Consider the following 25,335-nt stretch of genomic DNA (forward strand, 5'->3'; position numbering starts at 1 on the left):
TGAAAACAATATGGAGTTCAGCATGTCACACCAAAACACTCCCATGTAGTATTAAGTTTTGTGACACATTGTTTCCAACTGTTGCAGTTCTAGCTACCATAAGCTGCAAAGGACTGAAATGGAAATTGTTCTACATAAAAATTACAATTTAAATAATTATTTGTGGGAGGAAAAGCAACTATTATATAAAAGAGTCACTCCACAAGAAAAGTTTGGTTGCGGTATGATGTTCTTATGTCTTTAAAGAAAATTTCTTACGCTCATCAAGGCTTCATTTATTTGATGAAAAATGCTGCGACAGTGATATTATGAAAACAGTGATATTATGAAATTTCATTACAACTTAAAATAAGTGGTTTATATTTTATGGAGCCCCGCACATGACATGCAAGAAAAAATAAATAAATTGTGTGCACGATTTATTAATTAGCTCCCTCAATTTACTAAAACATGCACACGATTACTATTGCGTTCCCTCGATTTACTATGGCGTTCACTTGATTTGTTAAACCGTGAGCATGATTTAGCAAATTGAGGGAACTAATTAGTAAATCATGCACACAATTTATAAATCAAGGGAACGCTATAGTAATCGTGTGCATGTTTTGGTACAATGAGGGAACGAATTAGTAAATCGTGCTCACAATTTATAAATCGACGGAACGCTATAGTAATCGTTAGAGTTGGGGTACTCGAACTTGGACTCGGACTCGAGTCCGGACTCGAGTCCAATTTTGAATGAACTCGGACTTGTCACGGACTCGGGTGAATTTGTACTCGGACTTGACACGGACTTGAACATTTTGGACTCTGAAAATATTCCGAGTACAGTCGAGTCCACGTCATGTGTAAAAATAAAACCAGCATAAAATTGAAATGATAAATTAATGAATGTATCCCCTTCTGTCATTTTACTGCACCACACCGGCAGGCAGAAGTCTCACGCTTGTAGACGAAACACACGCACCACTCACTGGATATCAATGTGGATTAGTGATGGGAAGTTCGATTCTTTTCCGCGAACCGGTTCTTTCGGACGGTTTGATTCAATAAACCGGTTGAAAAAAAAACAGTTCACCGGATACATAATCCATTTTGATTTATTTGTTATTAAATGAATTTACGGTTCGTCAGATTGCCCTTCATTCAAGCCCTCGGTTTACCCGCACTCATTACATTAGCACAAAATCAGTTCAGAATCAATCACCAAAAGAATCAGTTCGGTTCAGACGCGCTGTGAGTCATTCTTCATGCTGAATCTCGAATCGGACGAGAAACGGTTTTCGGTTCAGTTTACTGATGATCTGAAAACTGATACAACCGGTTCTTGACTCGAGAACGAGAATCGCTCAAAACCCGGGTAGGAAAATCTGACAGGGTAGGATAAAATGTCAGGACTCCGGCACATGCTGCAGTTCAGTATCATCAGCTGCTCTACTCGTGTTCATGTTCTGTTTACTACAAACTCAGTTTGTGAATCTGTCATCATTAACTATAAATACAGTACAGATATTTCATAAATCATCCCTTATTCATATTACACATGGAGTCTTTAGAGTCTTAATTATTGTCCAACTTCCCTGAAAACCCCTTTGGCCCATACATAATCTACAATATACAGATTAGAAACATGTAGCCCCTATCTTAAAAAAAAAAAACGTGTATATATATATATATAGATATAGATATAGATATAGATATATATATAATTTTTTTTTATAGTTTTATCACACTTTCCGATGTTTAACAAAATACTTGAAAAATTACACGCATGCGCAGTATCATCAGTTCATCGGTTCTCAAATTGGACGCCTCCGAAAGAAATTTTTCGGTTCAGTGTACTGGTGATCCGAAAACCGATGCAACCGACTACCAAAGACAGCAGCAGCAACCAACAGATGCTGCACAGCTCAGCATTGCAGGATTTGCAAGACCAGAACTGACCAAACAAGCAATGCAACTTTATGATGCAAGTTCTCCAAGACAACAAGAAATTCATAATGTCATCATTAAGGATCTCCTCATTGGCTGCACTTTACCTCTGTCAAATGTGGGGGAGAGGCATTAAATAACTGAAATGTCAGCTTTAACTGGAGGACAATATAGTGTGATACAATAATAAAACAGGTTCATTTCTATTTTCATGCACTTGTAATACAATAAAACCTTTGAAAACTTTTTTGATAGGAAACTAGTTCTGTTGACATAAAATAAAAATGTTCAATGGCAATGACTAGATGTAACTGGTATTTTTTTATTAAATTTTTATATTGCCATTGGTTTAATGGGTTGAAAGGTTAAAATATTAATAGAATGTAAAAATGTACAATACCAATTTATAATCTTTTTTAATTCAATTACTTTCTGGACTCGGACGGACTCGACTCGGACTCTGCCTTTAAGAACTCGGACTTGAGTCCAACTCGGCCCCTTTTGGACTCGGACTCGGACTTGGACTCGATGTTTGAGGACTTGGTCTTGACTCGTACTCGACAAAGGTGGACTCGGACCCAACTCTAGTAATCGTGTGCATGTTTTAGTACATTGAGGGAACGAATTAGTAAATCGTGCACACGATTTAGCCTTATATTTTTTTCCTGCGTGTCATGTGAGTGGCTCTGTAATATTTGAATATATTTTAAAATGCAATTTATTCCTGTGATGCAAAACTGAAATTTCAGCATCGTTTTAAGTAAATGCTGTTCTTTTAGACTTTGTACGCTTAAAAGATTCCTGAAAAAAAAAAAAAACAATTTTAACATTGATAATAAATCAGCATATTAGAATGATTTGACGCTGAAGACTGGAGTAATGATGCTGAAAGTTCAGCATTGCATCACAGGAATAAATGACATTTTATAGTATATTAAAATTGAAAACAATTCTTTTAAATTGCTATAATATTTCACAATATTGCTGTTTTACTGTATTTTTAGTTTTGTGTATTTTAGTCAAAAAAAACCTTGATGAGGCTTAAAAGAAACCTCTAGTGATCAAACATTTTTGAAGGGTAGTGTAAATATATATATATATATATATGGCTGTCCAGCCAAATCATGAAAATATAAGACAAAATGCTAGGCTATTTTTCTGTGAGGAACCATAAAGTTTCATTCATGTCATGTCCGATACTCAGTGTCCCGGTCCCTCTCTCTGATTCCCTCTGGACAGGCCTGTGGTCCTCAGTACGGCTACATCTGTGGAAAGCAGCAGTACATCACTGGGATCTGCTCAAATGTCAGCTCCTCCTTCAAAGTCCTCAACTCCATCGCTCCGACTGTACGAGGTACGACACACACGTGTTGTGAGTGTACATTAGCACATTCCAGCCGTGTAAACAACAGCCCGTCCCCCTGTGCCACATGTCCAAGTTAGGACAGTTTTAGGACGGCTGACATCTCCAAACACAACCTGGAACCAGTGACTCATCATAAACACACACATACATACTGTATGATGTTTCATAGCAACAACCAGCACAGGAAAGTCTGATGCTACATTCATTATTTCATGACTACACCCTTTGTTTACCACGGTATAAACAGATGTACAGACTATATTTGTTTCAGTTTCTAATGAAAGGTCATATAATTTTAAAGCACAATTTCTTCCATATACAAAAGTGTCTGGAGAAACAACACCAGCTGTGATTAATCACTGCTTTTCTGTGTCACAGCGAGGTCAGAGTCACTTCCAATTTCGTGGCTCAATATGTTTCATAACATTTTTAAGTGTGCAGAGTTTCAGTCAGCTATGCAATTTATTTCCTGTGTAAACCTTCAAGTGGCTGTTGGCATTCAGCTTCCTTTTAGGAATTTCTAGCTATAGAATAGTTTATTTGCTTGTTTCAGAGTGCAAGCAGGATATGGACATTGTCATAGTGTTGGACGGATCCAACAGCATCTACCCCTGGGAACACATCACAGAGTTCCTGGTCAAATTTCTCCAGAGCATTGAAATTGGACCAGCCCGGGTGAGATTTTTTGTTTTTATTATTATTTTAGTGCTCTGGAGAGCAACCATGTCGTTTGTCTTGAAACACTTTAGAAATGACATCAGTTAAAAATAAAATATCCACTTGCTGCATCATTGGATATTTAACAAAAGCTGATTTCTGAAAGGAATAGTTGGCCCAAAAAAGATAAGTGTCTCAATGATACTACAAAAACACTGATAATGGTGAAATAACCCTTTACATAGGGGTTTTTAGTGATTGGATTTAAAACTGTTTTCTTAATTGTATACAAAGTAATTGGTTTTGTCAAAGTTGTGTGCAGTTAGTCGCAGTTAATCAGCTTATACTAACATCCTTACAAGGAGTATTACATAAAGACTTTCCAGTGAGAAGCTGCTAGGTGGTTTGAAGGAAATAAAGGCTTTCTTGAGCACGCTGTTGGAAAATGTGGCTCCAGAAGGTTTAGCTGGGGGAAGACCACATATTCCATAGTTAAATAAATGTTCACAGAGCTTTTTTGAGAGAATGACTTCACTTTTGAGTCAGCACAGACAGAGACATTTAGCAGAGAGAGACAACGGTGTGTCTGAGGGCCACCCAAACTACCGCCTGAGCTTTATGTGTGAGTTTTTGTTTGGGCTTTTGCTTCTCCAGGTGGGCATTGTGTCTTACGGAGACGACGTCAGCCACACCTTCAACCTCAGCCAGTTCACTAACACAAAAGACCTTCTTGAGAAAGCTGCTAAAATACCTCAAAAAACCGGCCACAAAACCATGACAGCTCTCGGCATTGATACAGCAAGGTACCCAAAAACAAGTCTCACAATTTTATTGGAAATTTGAAAGTAAGCTTAAAATCTTACGTAGCTTACGTAGCTGTATGTCATGTCACTTTTCACTTTCATTATTATATGGGTAGCACTTTATTTTACAGTCCTGTTCCTCATGTACATACTATGTACTTATTATATTAATTACAATAACTATGTAATAACTAGTTACTAACCCTAAATCTACCCCTAAACCTAACCCTACCCCATGTAGTTACCTTGTATTACCAGAACTTTCTTAGATAAATAAGTACATGTTAGTGCACATACTGTAAAATAAAGTGCAACCATAATTTGTAATGAAAACAACTCTATAAAATTATAATAATTAAAAGCATTTTCACTGGTGAAAAATCAGAGAATTTGCACAGAATCTGCTGACCTGATGTTCTTTGTTTTCTGAAGGAAAGAGGCCTTTACAGTGGAGCGAGGAGCAAGGCCAGGGGTCAAGAAAGTCATGGTGATCGTGACAGATGGAGAGTCACATGACCACTACAATTTGAAACATGTCACCGATGAGTGTGAAAAAGATGGGATTGAGCGGTTCGCTGTTGCTGTAAGTATATTCATCCATTTATGATAAAAAAAATAATAATAACATAAATCCTGTGGTGCATGGATTCAATGGTTCCTGTTGGCAATATAGATTGCTGTTCATTTTTAACGTGGCATGTATAATTTGTCTTTTGTAGGTCCTTGGTGATTATAATCGACAGAATAAAAGCATCAACGAATTAAAGAAGTTTATTAAAGAAATTGAATCCATTGCTAGCGAGCCCAAAAGTGATCATTTCTTCAATGTGTCGGATGAAAGAGCATTAGTGACCATCGTGGATGCCTTAGGAAGCAAGATCTTTGCCTTAGAGGGTAACGTACCTAAAATAGTACAACAACAAAATTTCAAATCCCTAACCTTAAGCATTAAACGCACAGTTAGATATAAGATTTTTATATGGCAGACAATAAATCAGGCGAAAAAAATCTGTAGACTGACATTAAAGGAAGTGCTTCACCCAAAAAAAGAGAATTGACTGACAATTTACTCATCCAACAGATTTGGAGAAATGTAGCATTACATCGATGCATTTTCACAAACAGCACTCTCCCAGTTTCATCCAAAAATACAACAGTTATAACTATATCTTACTGCAGATATGTGAATCATTTTAAAATGTTTACTGTTGAGCATTTTTCATGAAATCTGTGTCAAAAATGTAAAACTGGCCTCTGTCTAACAGCCACATCTGAGAACCACACCTCCTCGTTTGAGATGGAAATGTCTCAGTCGGGATTCAGCGCTCACACGTCTAAAGTAAGTTTTGTAGTATACAGTAGATCAGATCAGATTCTGACATGCCTGATTGATCTTATTCTGACATCCTGCTGCTGGCGTGTCATATGTCACTGCAGAGGAAATATGAAAACGTTGAGTGTTTGGTTATGAATCACAGAAGGAAGTGCTGTGAGTCTGTCAGTCACATCCTTTCTCAGTTTGACAGACTGCATGCAGTGTTACTTCTCAAGCAAAAATTGTAACGCATCGCTGGGTTGTCTGCAAACACATAGAGCCTTAGTCGTAAAATGTGAACAGAAAAAATTAATTGTTTTTAAAAACATTTTAATGTAGGTCATTTTCACATTCACATTCACAAATGGAGTTTGGGCTGAGACACTTATGGAAGTAAATGAAGCCAGTTTCTGGAGAACTTTCACACTTCTTCTCTTTCACACATTCATTCTTCCGTTAAAACTTGTGTGAGATGCAGAGCAGTTAAAATTTTAACAGTTTTAGTTGTTAGGCACTGCAGAGTAAAATAGGACATAATACAGAAATTGATTTTTCTCACAGTGAAATCATATTAATAACCATATTGTCTGTAGCTATGCTATTGAATCTGTATTTTAACTTCCATTCACTTCCATTATAAGTGCCTCATTAGCCATGTTTCTCCCCATGTATATTTATGCACATTTTTGTGATTTTGTGAAATGCCATGATTATATAGGACGCACATTAAATCTTGAAACTAATGTGCTCAATACATGGAGCTAATTTAGATTCTACCAAAACTTAGACACATCAGAGCTCATCATAAAATCATTAAAGAAATCCATATACAGGGTATCCACTTCATCACAAACATGCAGTATAGCACCTCACATATGGTATTTGGAGCTCAAATATGCTTGTAATTGTAATATATATAATATAATGTATATTTTTCTGACAGGCAGGTGTGATGCTGGGAGCCGTGGGTGCTTTTGACTGGAACGGGACGGTAGTGATGCAGTCTGGGCAAGAGTTTGTCGTTCCTAAAAAAAACAGCTTCCACGACCCTGCGGTGCAGAGATACGAAGGGATGACAGGATACCTGGGTGAGGACTATGAATGGCATGTAACATCTTCTTTTGGGCCACTTTTATTATTAGTAAGAGTGAATAAAATAAATAATATTTGAAATGAGCACCACAGAACAAGTTTGCGTCCCATCCATGGCAACAAATGCTTTGGTTTTTGTCACTAACAGCTTTAGTAACTAGCTATTCTTCTAACTTCATGACTAGTTAAGGCCTAGAAAACTAGAATGGCAATAAGCCAAGGCCTTAAATGATTACAACCAAATAATCAACAATAAAAATGTTGTTTATACATATCAGGAATTTTATTTCATTATGATTCTCCTCGTAGAGACATGGAAGCTTAAAATAGAGGACAGTATGGTGCTAGTAGTCTAAACACATTGTCATGATCTCCTGCTGTCCCACAAACACTCACACACCAAGTGCAAACGCTCACACTGTCCGCACATTCCCTTTTAAGGACGTCGCTCCGGAATGAAACAAAAGCAGTAAGTTGAAACGACTCTGCCTGATAAACGTGTTTTGATAACAAGCTGCACGGAAGCAGTGTTTTGTAAATGCTGATTTGAGGAAAAAGATTTATAATCAGTCAAGCTGGTTTATTTTAGCTTTGTTCCCAACAATGTCTGTGTATGCGGTAATGAAACAGTTTATGATTTGGGCCCCAGCTGTTTTGTATTAAGCGTGCAGACTGCTGTAAATGGCTGTGAGGTTGGGTTAGTTTTGTGATAGTAAAGGTTGCAGTGTGGTTTTTTGTTTGCAGGTTATGACGTGCAGTCAGCGCACACACCCCACGGGGTGCTGTACATCACAGGAGCACCACGGTTTAACCACAGCGGGCGGGTCACGGTTTACCGCTTCGATGGAGAAAATGTCACCATAACACAGACGCTGGAAGGAGAGCAGGTACCTTCAAATCACAACCTCAAACTTTTGGGAGGATCTGACATAAACAGACCATATTTTACCCCAAAATCAAAAGAAACTATAGAAATTACATAAAGAATTACATTTTTATAAATGAATATGTATGAATTTTGAAACATGTTCAGATCACATCAAATTCAAAAGAAAAAAATTAATTCTATAAATAAAACATTATATACATACAAAATATATAATAATAATACATTTTATATAAATATTTTATAATGTTTTATAAATTATTATTTAAAATTAAGTATATATATATATATATATATATATATATATATATATATATATATATATATATAACTTAAGTTATACTTAGACATTATATTCTATAATGTATATAAAATATATTTTTAGGAACATATTTTTTATTGTGACATATATACTGTAACACAACACACATTATTAGTTTTTAAAGTAAGCATATTTCCTCCCCAAATTGTCACTGTAACATTATTAATGTAATTTTAACTGTTGAGTTTTTTTTTTTTATTGCCATACATTTTTTAAGATTTACATTACTGCGATTAAATTTTTTTTAATTTAAATGTTTTTTTTTAAACAATGTACATTAAAAGCAATACTACTTTAATGTATAAAGAAATAATACATGCATAAAAGTGAATAATATGTTTTATCTAGGGATTTTTGCATGTTTCCGTTGCAGTTTTATTCTCAGTAGTATTTATTAAGTGTGTCATGTTCTTGTTAGATCGGCTCCTATTTCGGCAGTGTTCTCCAGACGCATGACATCGACCGTGACAGTTACACTGACATCCTTCTGGTAGGAGCTCCCATGTATATGGGTCCAGAGAGGAATGAACAAGGTCAAGTCTACGTCTACAAACTCAACGAGGTGTGTATGTGTCTTTAATCTGTGTGTGATATGCTTCATTCCACATACTGAAAACACGTGAAGGAGAGTGTAGTAGCTCCATTCCACGCAGAGAGCATGTGGGAGCAGTAAATCTGGATCTGTCCTCGGGGAGTGTGTGTTGTGTTGGTGATCAGCCTGAGATAAGTGCTCCCAGAACAGGAGAAGGGCTGGAATGAGAGCCCGGGTAGAGCTTGGCATCATGGGAATGGGAATCTAATGAAACTGTAAAATCTCCAGCAAAATACCAGCCTCTGTGGAGCACCTGCTCTCAACAGCTTCCAAATAGTGGCTTAAATGGAGCAATTTCCATCTGTTTTTAGCTAGTTTTGCAGTGGTCAGTGTTTCTAAGTGAAGCACTTGTGTTTACAAGGCAGCACTGTTTTGATTGCACATATTGTTCATGTTTTATCTCCACAGTTTTCAATTAAAATAATTTAACATCAGTTTAAATTTCATTGACAAATAATTTCGTCATAATTTTCGCCAATTTCGCCAATTTCACCGACGATAACGAAATAAAAACTAATTTTGAATGACAAAATCGAATTGAAATTGCAATTTTCGTCAAACGAATAAAAATGAGACTATGTTTAGTGAGGGATGACTGTAACAGCCTACTGATCTATCCGGCGGGACATAAGCTAGCATTCACTTGCTGCACGTCCCATAAAAAAAGTTCCAAATGTCAATATCTGGGAGTTAGAGAAGAGCAGACGTGGATAAATTTAAAAAGCATGACGACACTAAACAAAACTCAGTTTGATACTCACTTTCACGTCACATGAACGGAAATACTCACAAAATTATTTCGAATTGTCCATTTTGATAAGTATTCACGTAAACACAATCAATTAAGTCTTAAGTGAACGTCAACAGAATAAAATAAAATCTTAAGATATTTAGTCGACTAAAACTAAACTAAAACTAAAACAATTCAGATGACTAAAATATGGATAAAAGTAAATGGCATTTAAGTTAAATGACTAAATCAATATTTGCTGTCAAAATGAGCACTGCTTAACATTGAGACTCCTTTCAATCTTTGGGCATAAATTGAACTCTTAAAACCTCTCAAACCTCTGACCTTCTTACAGTGTTTGCCAAGAAGGTCTAACCAATGTTCAGGAAATCTAACCAACAATGATAAAATTTTGGTTTTGGGAGTCCCAACAACAGCTGGGCATGCATGCAAGATCAAAAAGCACTTCCATTGTCTTATAATATGAATTCTATTATGAAGATTTTTTACCTTACTTGCCCAACGACTCCCAAACAATTCCCTCAGTGATTCATTTTTCTAAACCTCTGCTTTGCGTGACTTTAATCTGCAGTGATTGGTCCAATTGGTCTAGATTTTATTTCATTATTCCTGTGATGCCTGATAAAGCAGCATTTGAAAAAAAAAGTGACATGACATACAGCCAAGTATGGTGTATCCATACTCAGAATTCATGCTCTGCATTAACCCATCCAAAGTGAACACACACAGAGAAGTGGGCAGCCGCAGCACCCAGGGGTTCAGTGTCTTGCTCAAGGGCACTTCAGTCGCGGTATTGCTGGCCCGAGACTCGAACCCACAATCTTAGGGTTAGGAATCAAACCTCTAACCATTAGGCCACAACTTCCCCAACTGTGAGCACAGTGCTGCTTTGTGTACAGCGTTACCAAGGAAAGCGTTATTTTTACCACTCTAAAAGCCGGAACTAGTGGCAAAGAATGAATTTGCATTTTCATTCAGACCAATGCGAAAAGATCAACAAGTGTGTGGGTAATATGCTAATGTTTCATGTTGACATCACCATGAAACGACTTGGGATTTGTTTTAAAAACGACTCGTTTCATTGATTCAGAGTCGACTCTTTCTTTTGAGAGACAATAACTTTATACACGGTGCACTTTCAGATTTAAATCTTTGCAGGATGTTTTAATTCACGTTTTCACAGAACTGTGTTACACACTGCATAAAAGGTAATTTAATAGGGGCTTTGTAAATTCTCACCCAATTCCATGGAGCAACTCTGCAAAATATTGTAGAAAATCCACTCATTTCAACTGAAATTGGTGCAATTGGTAGTTTGGCGTGAAGTTACAGTGAAGTGAAGTTCCCTGTGCAGAATTCGCTTCGAGTTTGTTATTGAATTTCTTCTGCGTGCTCTTGAGGCGCAAGTCATTTTTTATGTAGGAAATAAGAGCCACAGTCTTCCCCGGTAGCAGCAAATTTCATTTCTTTTTAATTAATACTTTCAGCCGGTTTCCCAGGACACATGGAATGGAAACAGTGCTTACTGGCAAATGTTCTATTCAATATACAAATTTTCTGCATGAGTTAAATTCAGAACTTTGGATGGAAACATAGCTATTGATTGGCAGGATTGGAACTGGCATTTTTTTTTACCCATATCTTCAACCACTAGGCTGTAGGCCACCGTGAGATCTTCAGTCTCAGGCATTTACATCATGTGTCTGATTGTTCCTCTCAGAGCGGACTGTTTGAACATGAGATGACGCTGAAGCCGGTGAATCAGACCTGCTGTACGGCTCACTCCCAGAGCAACTGTAAGAGCGTCAGTAAGAACGAGCCCTGCGGCGCACGCTTCGGCACCGCCATCGCTGCCGTCCCCGACCTCAACCTGGACGGGTTCAACGACATAGTGATCGGATCACCTCTAGAGAACGACCACAGAGGGGCAGTGTATATTTACCACGGCTCTCAGAAATCAATAAAGGAGAAGTATGTACAGGTAAAGAATCTTCTAAGCATAGCATCAAATGGTCTTCAGAATGTTTGAGACCAAGATGGTGGGTAGAAAGGATCCCTGTCTAAAACAGTTGCATTTTTACATTCAAACACTAATATATTCACGTATTCAGTGCTTACAGTGTATTTGTGATACTTACACTGCAAGCCATTAAAATATATACATATACTTGTTCATGCATTTATGACATATGTCCTATATAGCATCACAGGGATGCATGAGCCTATATATTTGAATAAAGTTTAAATCTATTTAACTTTATCTGGACTTGATGTTTAATTTTATATTAATATAAATGTTTCTAATAATAATAACAGTAGTCACACTGTAGTTTCTCACTATTAACTAACTATAAACTATGATTTTACCTCAATAAACTCATAATTTGCTGGTTATTAATAGTAAGGAAGTTGTTAAGTTTAGGTATATGCTAAGATTAAAGGATCTAAAATATGGTCATGCAGAATAAGGCATTAATATGTGCTTTATAAGCACTAACAAACAGCCAATATGCTATTAATATGCATGCTAATTTTATTTATATAAACTGCAATAATGTTGTATTCTTGGTTAATGCATATAATGCAATATTTAATATGTTATTATAAGCTTTATTAATTAAATATTGCATTTCTGTTTTACTCATATAATTAAGTATTGATTATGTACATATTAGTAAACTGAGTTGCATTTTACTTAAAGGGGGGGTGAAATGCTATTTCATGCATACTGAGTTTTTTACACTGTTAAAGAGTTGGATTCCCATGCTAAACATGGACAAAGTTTCAAAAATTAAGTTGTATGTTTGAAGGAGTATTTCTGATCCAAAAATACTCCTTCCGGTTTGTCACAAGTTTCGGAAAGTTTTTTTCGAGTATGGCTCTGTGTGACGTTAGATGGAGCGGAATTTCCTTATATGGGTCCTGAGGGCACGTCTGCCGGAAGAGCGCGCGCTCCCGTATAGCAGAGCACTGAGAGCACAACAGACGTTCACTGATCAGAGCGAGAGCGTCGCGAAATGCCACAAAAGAAGTGTGTTTTTGGTTGCCAGGGCAAGACAACCCTGCACAGATTACCAAAGAAAAAACAGCATTAAGGGACCAGTGGATGGGGTTTATTTTTACAGAGCATCAACGGAGTTGTGCAAGTGTTTGTGTTTGTTCCCTGCATTTCGAAGATTCATGTTTTACAAACAAGGCCCAGTTTGACGCTGGATTTTGCACAACGTTTATTTCTTAAGGATAATGCAGTCCCAACGAAAAAGTATCACGATCGTGTGTTGGAACCGCAGGCGGTGAGTAAAACTGCTTCAAAATATCTCTGTGTTGTTAACTTAGCTATTGGCGCGTAAGCACATCAAATAAACAACATGCGATGTTGTCATCAAACTGCACTTTCCACATGTACAGCTTAAAAAAAAAAAAAAAAGGCGACAAAGTGGAACTTAGTCATTTTCCAAAACCACTAAGCAAATATATACAGTTTCAATACATACCACATAGAGACGTCGTTGCTGATGCTGCTCTTGTTCAATTTCAGCCTCTGGATCTGATTCTGGATCATAAATAAACGGCTGAATCTGACTGTTAGCCATGGTTTGTTTTGGATGATGTTTTTTCCTCACGGTAATGTCACAGCTTCCAGACGCTCTCAATACAAAAGCCTACTCGCGCTCGTGATTCTTTAGCTCCGCCCACACGTCACGCCTCCAGCGGGTTGTGTTTTCTGGGAAAAATCGGTACAGACTTTCTTTCTCTTATGAATATAATAAAACTAAAGACTTTTTGAAGATACGAAGGATGCAGTACTACTCTATAGGTACTCAAGATTAACAGGATATTGAGTGAAAACGAGCATTCCCCCCCCCCCCCCTTTAAAGCACATTTAAATTTCCACGCATCGAACAATAAATGATTGGACCTCCTCCAGTGTTGCTCCCCAATTTAAGACCCTGCTCTAAGCGCCTACAGGAATTAGCCATGTTTATATGATCTGTTTATGTCTATGTTTAGCGCATTGCTGCTGGAGGAGATGGAGAGAGTATGAAGTTCTTCGGCCAATCAATTCACGGTATCATGGATTTGAATGATGATGGCATCATTGATGTCACTATCGGAGGAATAGGAGGAGCCGCGCTTTTCTGGTGAGCTTTCATTGAATGTATTCCTCTTTTTCTATCCCGTAGTAGAACATTTTAAATTCCCTCTAATCTCTGGGGCTAAAATAAATCATTGGTCTGTAACTTGAACCCACTACCCTCTGGACCTCCAGCTTCCTCGTTCCCACCCGTAGCAGCTGTCTCAAATTTGGACCCAAGCCTAAACGTCCCACATCGCAGAGGCTTGTCCGTCAGGGGTTATGTCCCTTATGCTACGACCCATTTCTGTGTGAGAGTGCCTCCATTCACCAAAGAAACTCTTGTCAGCATTTCCTTTCTTAGAAATCACAGATTCCAGAACGTTCACAAATTGACCCCTAAACACTGAAACCCTGTGACTGTAGAGCAAAAACATGGAGTATCACTCCCCAAACTGCATCACCCAGCCTTTTAGGAGCTCTCAATTTGCCTGTAATTGACCACATATTGTATTTTTGGAGACTATCTAAAGTGTTTAGTTGGACTGAATGATCTATGATTCAGCTGTTGTTGCACAGAATGAAACGAGACACCTATTAATCCTCCATATGCAGCTCTGTTCAAGTAAACATCTCGTTGAATTTATTTAATCCAGGTCTCGGGATGTTGCAGAGCTTCTTGCCAACATGACCTTCGACCCTAGCAAGATCAATCTGCAACAGACCTGTCAGGTTCAAGGGAGGACCACAGTATGTGTGAAGACCATAGTGTGCTTCAAATACCGAATCAAGTCTGACAAAGACACAAAGATTGAAACTGGTGAGTCACTGATGCACTTTCTTTATGTTTTGTCAGTCAAATCTTATGATATCTGATTTTTCTAACAGTGTTTTCCTGCAGTCATCAGGTACAGTTTAACGCTGGACTCACTGAGAGCGATTGCAAGAGGACGGTTTAACCAAACGGACAACAGGAGAGTGCAAAAGAACGAGTCAATTGCGCACGAGCTTTGCAGAGAGCACACCTTCTACACGTCGGCAAGTAAATCAGTCTTCTCATACGCAAGAGAAACCCACAAACCTCTGCCATTTTTAGCTTTTTTATGTTCAGTATATGGTGTTTGTGTGCATATGTGTATACAGAAAGAAGAAGTACTACAGTTTTCAGTAGCATGACAGTAATCTAATAGTGTAGCTTTTCCTGTATCAAACTCCTTTTTAGAGTAACAAAAAACAGGATGTTGCTCCTTTTTTCTGACAAATTAACATGGCAATAATCACAAATACTTTTCCAGAATTATGATGTTTCTAGCTTTATTAGTTGTTCATTCATTAAAAAGTATACTAATATATACAATTACTAAATCTTTTTGAATATTTTTTTCATTTTTATATTTTTCAGGTTGCTAAGATCGTCCTGATATTATAATGAAGATTAAATGGATGAATTTCTTTAAAATTTAATTTTAAGAAGTAGTATATTTATTTTTGTGTCTAATATATTATATAATGATATACTATTATAGTTTTAATTAATATTTGGAATATGATGTTACTTTAAACGTTTTTATTTTAATAATTTTGTTAACTTTTTGTCCTTTTTATCTTTTTATTAGTTTTTTTAAATGTCTGTATAGTTTTAGTTTTTTGTTTTCATTTATAATATTTATTTACATTTGTAATATAATTATTATATTTACATTTTAGTTTTTATATGATTAGTTTTCATATTAATAATTTAATTTAAACTAACTGAAAATTTTGTCCTGGCATCTAGCTGAAATAAAATACATTTTTAATATTTAATTTATTTTTTATATTTAATTTTATTTCATTTCATGTTTTTTTCATTTCAAATATAGATTTTTTTTTTGGTCATGGTTTTAGTTTTTGTTAACGATAATAATCCTGTTAAGCAGTTTGGCATAATATTTCATTATTATTATTGTTTCTTGAAGCAGTTTTGTTTAAATATAAGTTTGAATATAAATGTTGATGTGTGGTGCAGGGAAAAAACTAAATGTTAAAAAAATATCTCAGGGCAATAAGTCTCTTAAAGTATCAGATGATTTGACCTTTTATGACGAGACATAGTTAAAAATTGTAAAAACTTTCTGAACATAGTGATTAGGATTACATTAAATATATTTTTTTAAAATCTGTTAGTGCAAACACTATATGTTGCTTCGGATAAAAGTGTCTGCCAAATCTCTAAATGTACAGTGGTAGCTTGTATGGAGACTGTGCATTCTCTCCAGACGAGCTGCTTAGAAAACCCGTCCCTCCTCTTCTCCGAAACCATTAACTGTCTATCTTTCTTGCGGCTGATCTAGATTATGTTACGTTTAACATCTCTCTGTAGATAAAGAGCATAGAACTAAGCATTTGAAACCACAGGACTTAAGTTTAATAAAAGCCAGAGCTTCTCTGATCAAAGGCCCGAGGCCAGGAAAATCCACCCAGCCTCCATCGAGAGACTGCAACACGTCCTGCTTCGCTGCATACTTGCTCTGATATCTAGAGGAAGTATGCTGTCCATGAGCAAACTGAACATTCTGAAAGAAGTGACACCCTCTTGTGTCAGTGATGGACAGCTGCAGTACTGCATGATCAATATGAAATATGACTTCAATCATACAAGCCAATGATATAATAGAGGCTGCTAGCAACAGAATGAATCTAATTCCATTTCTGTAGCTTTTCAGTCCGTTTATGAGTTGCTAGACAGACGTTAAGCTGAACAATTTTTTGCAACATCCTTTATTATCCCCCACAGGATAAGCTGGATTTCAGAGACCCCATTATGGTCACGCTGGAATTCGGTCTAGTGGATGAAGACTCGGGTCCAGTCCTAGACGGGGAATTACCAACGTCACTCAACAAGACTGTAAGATCTCACTCTCTCTTCTTTTGTCAGAGCCGGAGTGGGTCACAGGGTGTAATGTTCACTGCTCCAGTAACCGCTGCAGTAATAACACTCATTAAAGAAGGAGGGAATGTGGGTGGGTGGCAGCTGTAACTAAGGCTAATGAAGTCTCTCTAATTTTACAAGTACTCTGACTTTCTCAGTGTTGAACTGCTCTCTCACACGCAGTTTTCAATTTAATTGTTTCAATGTAATTGTAAGATTTGATTACTTGAACATTAGATCCTTTTTTTTTTTTAAACGTATTTAGCAATTTAGCTGTAATGTATAATATACACACACTCACTGCCACTTTATTAAGTACACCCTGCTAGTACTGGGTTGGACCCCCTTTTGCCTTCATAACTGCCTCAAGTCTTTGTGGCATAGATTCAACAAGGTGTTCAAGGAACCAGCCTGAGATGATTTGAGCTTTGTGACATGATGCATTATCCTGCTGGGAGAAACAAGCGGAAGATGGGAACATTGTATAGTAAAGGGATGGATATGGTCAGCAACAATACTCAGGTCGGCTGTGGCATTTAAACTATGCTCAGTTGGTTCTAAAGGGTCAAAATTGTGCCAATAAAATATCCCCCACACCATTACACCACCAGCAGCCTGAACTGTTGAGACAAGGCAGGATGGATCCATGCTTTCATGTTCTTTACACCAAATTCTGACCCCACCACCTGAATGTCGCAGCAGAAATTGAGACTCATCTCCAATATTCAATTGTCCAATTTTTGGTGAGCCTGTGTGAATTGTAGCCTCTGTTTCCTGTTCTTAGCTAACAGGAGCGGCACCAGGTGTAGTCTTCTGCTACTGTAGCCCATCTGCTTCAGGGTTCGATGTGTTGTGCGTTCAGAGATGGTATTCTGCATTCCTTGGTTGTAACAATTTACTGTTGCCTTTCTATAATCTCTTACCAGTCTGCCCATTCTCCTCTGACCTCTGACATCAACAAGGCATTTTCAGACCATTGAGCTGTTTTTGAAATACTCATACCAGCCCGTCTGGCACCAACAACCATTCCACGTCACTTAAATCCACTTTCTTCCCCATTCTGATGCTTGGTTTTAACTTCAGAAAGTTGTCTTCACCTCATCTAGATCCCTAAATGCTTTGAGTTGCTGCCATGTGATTGGCTGATTAGCAATTTGTGTTACCAAGAAATTAAACAGGTGTACCTAACAAAAAGTGATTAGCCTAACCCTAACCCTATATATATATATATATATCCCAAAATATGGTTAAGTAGGTACACACACTCACACAGGTTTGTTTTTGTGACATCCCATAGGCGTAATGGTTTTTATAATGTAGAAACTGTATATTCTATCGCCCTTCACCAACCCTAACCCTAACCCTCACAGGAAACTATGTGCATTTTTATTTTCTCAAAACAACCTCATTCTGTATGATTTATAAGTGTTTTGAAAAATGGGGACATGGGTTATGTCCTCATAAGTCACCCTCTCCTTGTAATACCTGTGTCATACCCATGTCATTATACAAAGTTGTGTCCTGATATGTCACAAAAACATGCCCCCCCCCCCCCCCCACACACACACAAAGATACCCAAGCAGACAGCTTTGCAAACTCACAAGATAAGGTTATTGGGAGGAAGAGCATATTTTCCTGGAGACATCACTGAGTATTGTTCGTCTCTGTTGCTCCCTGAAGTTCTGTTGTTCTTATGTTCTCCTTAGTAAAAGCAATCAGGAATGAAAACAAATCCTGACACAAATATCTGTGGGAAACTGCAATTAAATGGCATTGTTGGGAAAGGGTACGAAGCTAAATCTGATACTGTACAGCAGGCAGGAGAATGTTTCAGACCAACATTTTTTGGCAAACAATGTTTGGCAAGCTTGGAGGGATGACGATGCTTTTGAAGTTTGTTTTATGACCATTCAAGTATATGTCAGAATAAATCTTCCTTTCTAACATTTTTATGTATTTTCTTTGATGTAGATTGCATTAGTGGACTGCGGGAATGACGAGAAGTGTGTTGCTAATCTACACCTTAAAGCCACTACCAACATCTCAAGGTATTATTAGTAGTTTTTAATATGAGATCAGTTAAATCGTCATATTTCTCTTTCTGCTTATTTCTTTGATTTTATATATATGTAAAATGACAATTCAGATAATTATGACGTGTTAGTGGTTGTATGATTCATATGGTAAATGTTTCCTTGTTTATGCCCATGTATGTTTTGTCATTTCTGTTGTCTGCCGCCCCCTTCTGTTGCCTTCTAAGAGAATAAATATTCCATTAGGTTCAGCACAAGTTGTTCTGTCAAAATGATCAGCCTTAGATTTGCCTGAAAGACATTAAGCCAAGATAACAGAAGCGACCTAGGGCACTAGATGAAAACTGACTTTGTCTTTCTCTTACTTCTGTATTTCTGTAGTCTTCTTATAAAAAACAGCCAGGAGAAGTTTTATGTCAACATCGACATCCACAACAGCGGAGACAGTGCTTACAATACCAAGGTTATATTGAGCCACACAGAAAATCTCAACTATGTAAAAGTTGAGGTAGGATTTGTCATCTGTAATGTGGCAATAAAAACGTTTTGATGGAACAAATCAGTGAAAGCTGATGTCATTTAAATATATCTACAAATATATTTACAATGAAAAAAAAAAATCATATCTGTTATCACTTTTTTGCAGCCCAAAGATAAGGACTGTGAAACTAATTTTACCAAAATAGTATGTGCAGTTGGATATCCTTTCCTTAAAACCAATAAAAAGGTGAGATTTGCCACTTGCTGCTAAATTAACATAATTTAAATAATGTGCATTATTATACTGTATCTCATTCTGTATGCATTTTTTTTATCAAACAGGAAAGTTTCAAAATCCAGTTTGAGCCCAATCCCTCTCATATTCGTAAGGACATTGTGATAAATGTTACTGCAACTAGGTAAGAATTATGTCCATGACTACTTACTAATTTAATCCACTTTTTACTGTTTGACTCAATCAAATAAAGAATGGTTTCTGCCTCTAAATGAAATATATATTTTTTTTTAAAGAAAAGGACTTTTTTATTTTGCAATTCTGACTTTTTTTTCACAACTGAGGGGAAAAAAGAGTATTTTCTTTCAAATGCAACTTCATATCATGCAATTAAGACTTTATATCTTGTTATTTAGGAGTTTTTCTGAGACAAAAGTTAGAATTCTGAGTTTATATCATGCACTTCTGAATTGTGAGAATGTAATTGCAAGATGTAAACTCACAATTTTGGGGAAAAAAAGTTACAATTGCAATTATCTTTTTCACTTTTATTTTGTGGTGGAAACGAGCTTCCATAAAATAAGGGTACAGTATTTTGATATATATTTCAAATTTTGACTGCAGTGATAGTGAGGACAAAGATTTGAAAGACAACTTTGTGAGTATCGTCATCCCTGTGAAGCATGAAGTCAACCTGAGATTCTCTTCGTAAGTGGCTTTTTAAACCAACCAATCACCATTGCCAAAACAAGCGGCTGAGATGAACTGCAACAAGATTTACAGATGAGATTTATTCAGTTTGTTTTACTGAATTTGACATCATAGCCATTTCATTCTGTAATATATCTAAAACTCACTCTAGATTTAACAAATATAAAGTAATTGGCACCATTTGTATAGTAAATTTTTCTTAAATATGATATTATGTTCAAATTGTATATACACCAGGAGCACTGGACAGAGTATCAAATCATGCTTTTATTTTAGAATCAAGTACATGAAGGGGGACCACATCGTATTAAAAGAGAAGGAGAAGATACCCAGTGTTTTTAACCACACTAGTGTGATCGGGGACGAGGTGAAAATCAGCTACACGGTAAGACTTTAAAACGTCAACCTGGTGGTTGAATCACTTCTTTCAGCGCATCATGTGAAAAAAAATAGGAACTTAAAAGGAGAACTATGTCTGGGTTACAGTAGTTAAAATGGTAAAAATGGCTCAACTAAGATACTGTGTGGCCGACCAGTCATCTTGAAGCCAAATGGATCTGCCAGATTGTCAGTTGGTGTGGCTATGATCCAGATTTGTATGTGAATGCTGTATTGATGTATTGATCCATTTCTGATTGATATCCCTTTGCATTCAACAGCTTGAGAGAGATCCTGAAATGCCAAGTCCTCCACTGCTCCTCACGATAATGTTCCCATATCAAACAGCTGTCAAAAACGTTCTGCTGTACTTGACAGATGTCACCCACACAGCGGTAGGTGGTTCGATTTCTCACAGTACGTGACTGGCTCAGAAATATCTCAAGTACCTAATTTCATTCTTATAGGACATCAGCTGTAATACTAGTGAAGTGATTAACCCTTTAGGCATCAAGCCTGACAAGCCTTATCCGGTGAATCCTAAAAAAGAGACCTTGAGTGTATATCTTTTGGTAAGCATTGCTTTTCTCTTGAGTGAATGTGAAATGGATATCTGATGGTAAGTGTTTATCTTATAATTTTTTTCTCTCTCTCTCTTTCAGAGTTGCAAAGAAAATGAAGATCACTGCATGTCGTTTAGCTGCTTCATCCCACCTGGAGACATCAAGCACATCAACACCACTTTCAGATTGTGGCGACCCACCTTCATCAAAGTACACACTTCATCTTCTCATCTGCTTTCACAGTTCTGCTGCATGTCATCTGTCGGGATTCTGTAGTAATAGTAATAATTCATCTATAGGGAGAATTTTCCAACATTCACATGACTGTTGACGCCAAGCTGGAGAGCAAGAACCCGGACCTGTTTGTGTTAAATGATAACATCAAGATCAGAGAGGTATGAAATCAAACCAGCCCTGGATTCTGCACTGATATCAATATGAGCAGCATTTCGGACAGCCTTAAATACACTTTGTTGACCATTAAGATTAAATTCGATTTGCATCAGGTTGAGTCTATATGTACTATAAAAGTGCTGTGAGGAATTGTTTTTCATTTCACACGTAAAATGTCCCTAGTACAAGCCAGTTACTTGACCTGTACTGTATGTGTTGTGAATAATCCATCTGGAATCATCCTAAAAATATGTCGTGACTACACTATATTCATGTATATTTACACTAACAAACCTTTTGCTATTGATGGGTAACCCCTGATTATTCTGAGCTGTAGGCAACAAGCAGAGAAAAACAGGAGGGACGCAGTGATGTTAGAACTGAATTGTCATTTTCATGTTGGCTGATAACTAAAAATAAAACACTAAAAACTAACAAATGAATTTAGGCATTTTAGGATTATAATGTACATCAGATTTCCTGTTTTTAATTATTTATTTTAAGTGAACGTTGGCAAAAGTAATCTAAATAGAATTTTTTTTATTTTAGTATTTATTGCAAGCAGCACATTTAATGAAAACAAAACACTCATGCACAGGAGAAAACACAGACACAAACCAAATCATAAAGTGATGAGAACAAACTGAACTGAAACACAAGTTATAAAGAACTAAAGTAGAAAGTTAACAAAATGAGTAATACATAGAAAGTCATGAGAACAGCTTGGGTTATGAAAACAGGAACTACTGATGTGTAGCTCTGTGAGTCAGTTCCTTGAAGTGAACAATGCGAGTCAGCTTTTTGTAAAAAAAAAAAAACATTTCTTGCATATCTAAATAATACTTTATTTCATACTATTCTAGTGGAAATTATAATTCACACTGTGTATTTTCTAAATGCATGTTATTGATCCTATTATGAACAATTCATCCATGTGTAGGATCTTTTTTATTATTCATTTTAAATAAACATGTCATAACTTCCAGTGAAACATCAGAATTCCCATTGGTGACGTATGCCAGACTTTGTTACTTAAACCCTCATGATTGATTAAAAGCTTACATTCAGATTTGCCTGGATCCAATCAACAACTGATGGACTAAACCAAGTCCCCCCAACATCCTTTTCTTTTTTTAATAATCTTTTTCAATCAGATGTGTGTTACAATACGGAAGAAAATAACTATTGCTACTTCATTTGTTACTGTGACTTCTAAGAGTTTCTAAAACAAATAAGGCCCTGATAAGACATCTATAATGAAAATAAAAATAATAGTTACAATTTATATGAAAATAAAAATAATAGTTACAATTTATATGCATTTTGTCAGGTTGTACACCATTTTTTTTAAAGGAGAACATTTTTTCTTGCCACTGAGTGGTTACTGACTAAAGGGCCATTGACACCATAACCGTGTTATCTAGATAACTAGATAATAACTATATTAGTGTCCACACTAACAAATGATAGCATTCATTTTATTATAAGCATGTGCTACAGTTGTGATGTCTGCCTCAAGCTCTTTAAAGCAGGATGGATTCTGATTGACTGTCAATGATTTTGTCTTTCATCAACTGAAAAAAACCCACATTTTTTTAGAGTGATTCCAACTATATTGCCTTCATTGTATAGTTGTAGTATGGACTTTAAAACTATATCGTTATCATTATAGTTAACGTTCTTGGTGTGAACAGACCACCAAGTTAACAGAATGGTTTAAATCTCTTGGAGCACTTTTAAATTAGCACTTGAACGCCATTTTAGCTTTGAAATCCTGACTAGTGTTACATCTTTACTGCAGGTGAAGATTCAAGTCACCAAAGACGTGCGAAGTGGAATCCCACTATGGATAATTATCCTTAGTATTCTTATAGGACTTTTAATACTGGCACTTGTTATCTTCGCCTTATGGAAGGTAAGCATCAGTAATTTGCTTATGTTAGTTCTTCTGTACATGCAATGCTGATTGTACATGCAATGCTGAGTATCGATCACGGCACACTCAAAGTTGACTATGAATGTTGACTATATTGAATGTTCTCCTCCAGGCTGGATTCTTCAAGAGAAAATCAGTTGAGGACATGAAGGAAGAGATGAAGGATTCTAATTGAAGGCTTTGGATCTGTAGCCTCCAACCCTCAGGTCAACTCGTACTATAATGCTAGCCAAGGTCATGGAGATCACAAAACAGAAGCGTCACCAGGGACATTCAGGAATTTGACAATGAGAGTCATGTAGAACATATGGGTTCACACATAGCAAATTATTGGTCATACCAAAGAGAACCCAGTGCTTTGCTTGACACGGTGATTTATCTTCATGTTGCTCACTGCAAAATTTGACTAAATGCGAACTCATGTAAACCTTTGAGATGCCATAACATTTTGCCAAACCCAAAGAGTCAAGCTTGAACAGCAGAGTACCAAAGATTCATCTAGCCTGAACTTGACATCCCACCAGCCACCCTTAAACCCTCATCTGTAACCTCCCTACGGCATTCATCATCAGCATAGCAGGGATCAGGAACCTGACCTGGCAATGTCTACAGCGATCTACAATCTTGTAATCACAACCAGACACTCTTAGTGGCAACCGGTTTCAATATGGAGGTCTTTTCCAATAACTCGCTTTTAGAGCTCGTTTTGATGAACCGCTGTACAGTGATGTTTTTCAGTTCAAAGTGTTAATTTTGATTAGTGTTGTGGGCTATTAATATTGGCACATTACTTTTTTTGTTGTTGTTCACGAAGCAGTTTTTTGGCACTGACAGTTTTCCCACTTTTTGTCTTCAGGAATGAGGAGAAAAAGGTCTGTACTGTAAATGTAAAGCTTTAAAGTGTATATAAAATTATGTTTGCAATATCACATTAATGATAAATTAATGACTTTATCAAAATTATTGCGTCATCTGCATTGAGTGTGATACATGTCTGGTTTTCTGAAGCAGAAAGGATCTTCATGCCTGCATTTCTCAGGTATTCCAGATGGTTTCCAGTGAATGTCTGGAATTATAAAATTGGACTGTAATCGACTTATCTTGTTAATTTTTTTCCCATATGTAAATAATAGAAAAACAATCACTTTACAGAAATTGAAATGTTAAAGTAAGAATGTGTATTTCCTCCACCACTAAAGCAGCTGCACAATAAATAGCGACTATTTTCAAACAGGATTCCCAAATGCTCTCCTATTGGTCGATAGCCCTGCCCTAAACTCACACCATTGGTTGAGTCAATATTGCTGTTGTTGGTGTAACGGGGAAAACCAGACGGGGGACATGTGGATCCATACGCAAAGCTTTTGACAAGATATTGTCAGAAATGGGCATGGATCAGGTGATGGCAAACAGGTGTGTAGTAGGAAAGGCTAGAGCAGTCCTAGAAACTGACAAGGGTCAGTCCATGGCAAACGTAATCCAGCAGGGTGAGACAAAACGGTTAATCCAGCTACTAGCAAGGTCCACAACAGAGCAAACAGTATCCCAACAGAGCTAAACAAGGGAAATAATCCAAGGCAAGGAGGCAAAGAAGTGAACACAGGGAAACAGGCAGGGCAGGACTAAGACTAAACTTTAAACTCAAAAGCAGGCTCCGTAGAGTAACGATCAGCTAACTAGCGATAAGTACATACAATACTTAACATCCTGAAGGTGTCTTGAGTGTTTATATATACTGCGTGTGGTGGGTACAGCTGTGTGCAATCAGCATATTCAGCAGTGTGTGTGAGATCAGTGTCTTCAGCTGTGTGTGCAATTAGTGCAATGGGTGATGGGAACTGTAATCCGGGGTGAAGTGCAACAGTGGGTGTAGTGCCGGAGTCCATGTAGTGAGCGGGTGACC

At 36.9% G+C, this 25,335-nt stretch overlaps 1 protein-coding gene across 2 annotated transcripts in view; it reads left to right on the forward strand.

The window, feature by feature from the left end:
- The window catches only part of LOC128021397 (integrin alpha-1-like), a 44,382-nt gene extending 19,714 nt beyond the window's left edge, over positions 1 to 24,668 (forward strand). For both annotated transcript variants that reach the window (XM_052608527.1, XM_052608528.1), the window contains 26 exons: positions 3,172 to 3,286; positions 3,852 to 3,973; positions 4,610 to 4,758; positions 5,191 to 5,341; positions 5,478 to 5,652; positions 6,024 to 6,097; positions 7,017 to 7,161; positions 7,910 to 8,052; positions 8,792 to 8,935; positions 11,437 to 11,697; positions 13,728 to 13,858; positions 14,448 to 14,611; positions 14,693 to 14,829; positions 16,568 to 16,678; positions 18,675 to 18,751; positions 19,118 to 19,244; positions 19,383 to 19,463; positions 19,559 to 19,635; positions 20,076 to 20,159; positions 20,439 to 20,547; positions 20,822 to 20,935; positions 21,008 to 21,112; positions 21,203 to 21,313; positions 21,403 to 21,498; positions 23,298 to 23,411; positions 23,545 to 24,668. In XM_052608527.1, coding sequence (XP_052464487.1) covers positions 3,172 to 3,286; positions 3,852 to 3,973; positions 4,610 to 4,758; positions 5,191 to 5,341; positions 5,478 to 5,652; positions 6,024 to 6,097; positions 7,017 to 7,161; positions 7,910 to 8,052; positions 8,792 to 8,935; positions 11,437 to 11,697; positions 13,728 to 13,858; positions 14,448 to 14,611; positions 14,693 to 14,829; positions 16,568 to 16,678; positions 18,675 to 18,751; positions 19,118 to 19,244; positions 19,383 to 19,463; positions 19,559 to 19,635; positions 20,076 to 20,159; positions 20,439 to 20,547; positions 20,822 to 20,935; positions 21,008 to 21,112; positions 21,203 to 21,313; positions 21,403 to 21,498; positions 23,298 to 23,411; positions 23,545 to 23,607 — 3,180 coding nt within the window. In that variant the 3' untranslated portion in view covers positions 23,608 to 24,668. The remainder of the gene's footprint in view (positions 1 to 3,171; positions 3,287 to 3,851; positions 3,974 to 4,609; positions 4,759 to 5,190; positions 5,342 to 5,477; positions 5,653 to 6,023; positions 6,098 to 7,016; positions 7,162 to 7,909; positions 8,053 to 8,791; positions 8,936 to 11,436; positions 11,698 to 13,727; positions 13,859 to 14,447; positions 14,612 to 14,692; positions 14,830 to 16,567; positions 16,679 to 18,674; positions 18,752 to 19,117; positions 19,245 to 19,382; positions 19,464 to 19,558; positions 19,636 to 20,075; positions 20,160 to 20,438; positions 20,548 to 20,821; positions 20,936 to 21,007; positions 21,113 to 21,202; positions 21,314 to 21,402; positions 21,499 to 23,297; positions 23,412 to 23,544) is intronic.
- Positions 24,669 to 25,335: the final 667 nt, after the last annotated feature.

Source organism: Carassius gibelio, chromosome A10 (genome assembly GCF_023724105.1).
Source record: "Carassius gibelio isolate Cgi1373 ecotype wild population from Czech Republic chromosome A10, carGib1.2-hapl.c, whole genome shotgun sequence".
Taxonomy (NCBI): Eukaryota; Metazoa; Chordata; class Actinopteri; order Cypriniformes; family Cyprinidae; genus Carassius; species Carassius gibelio.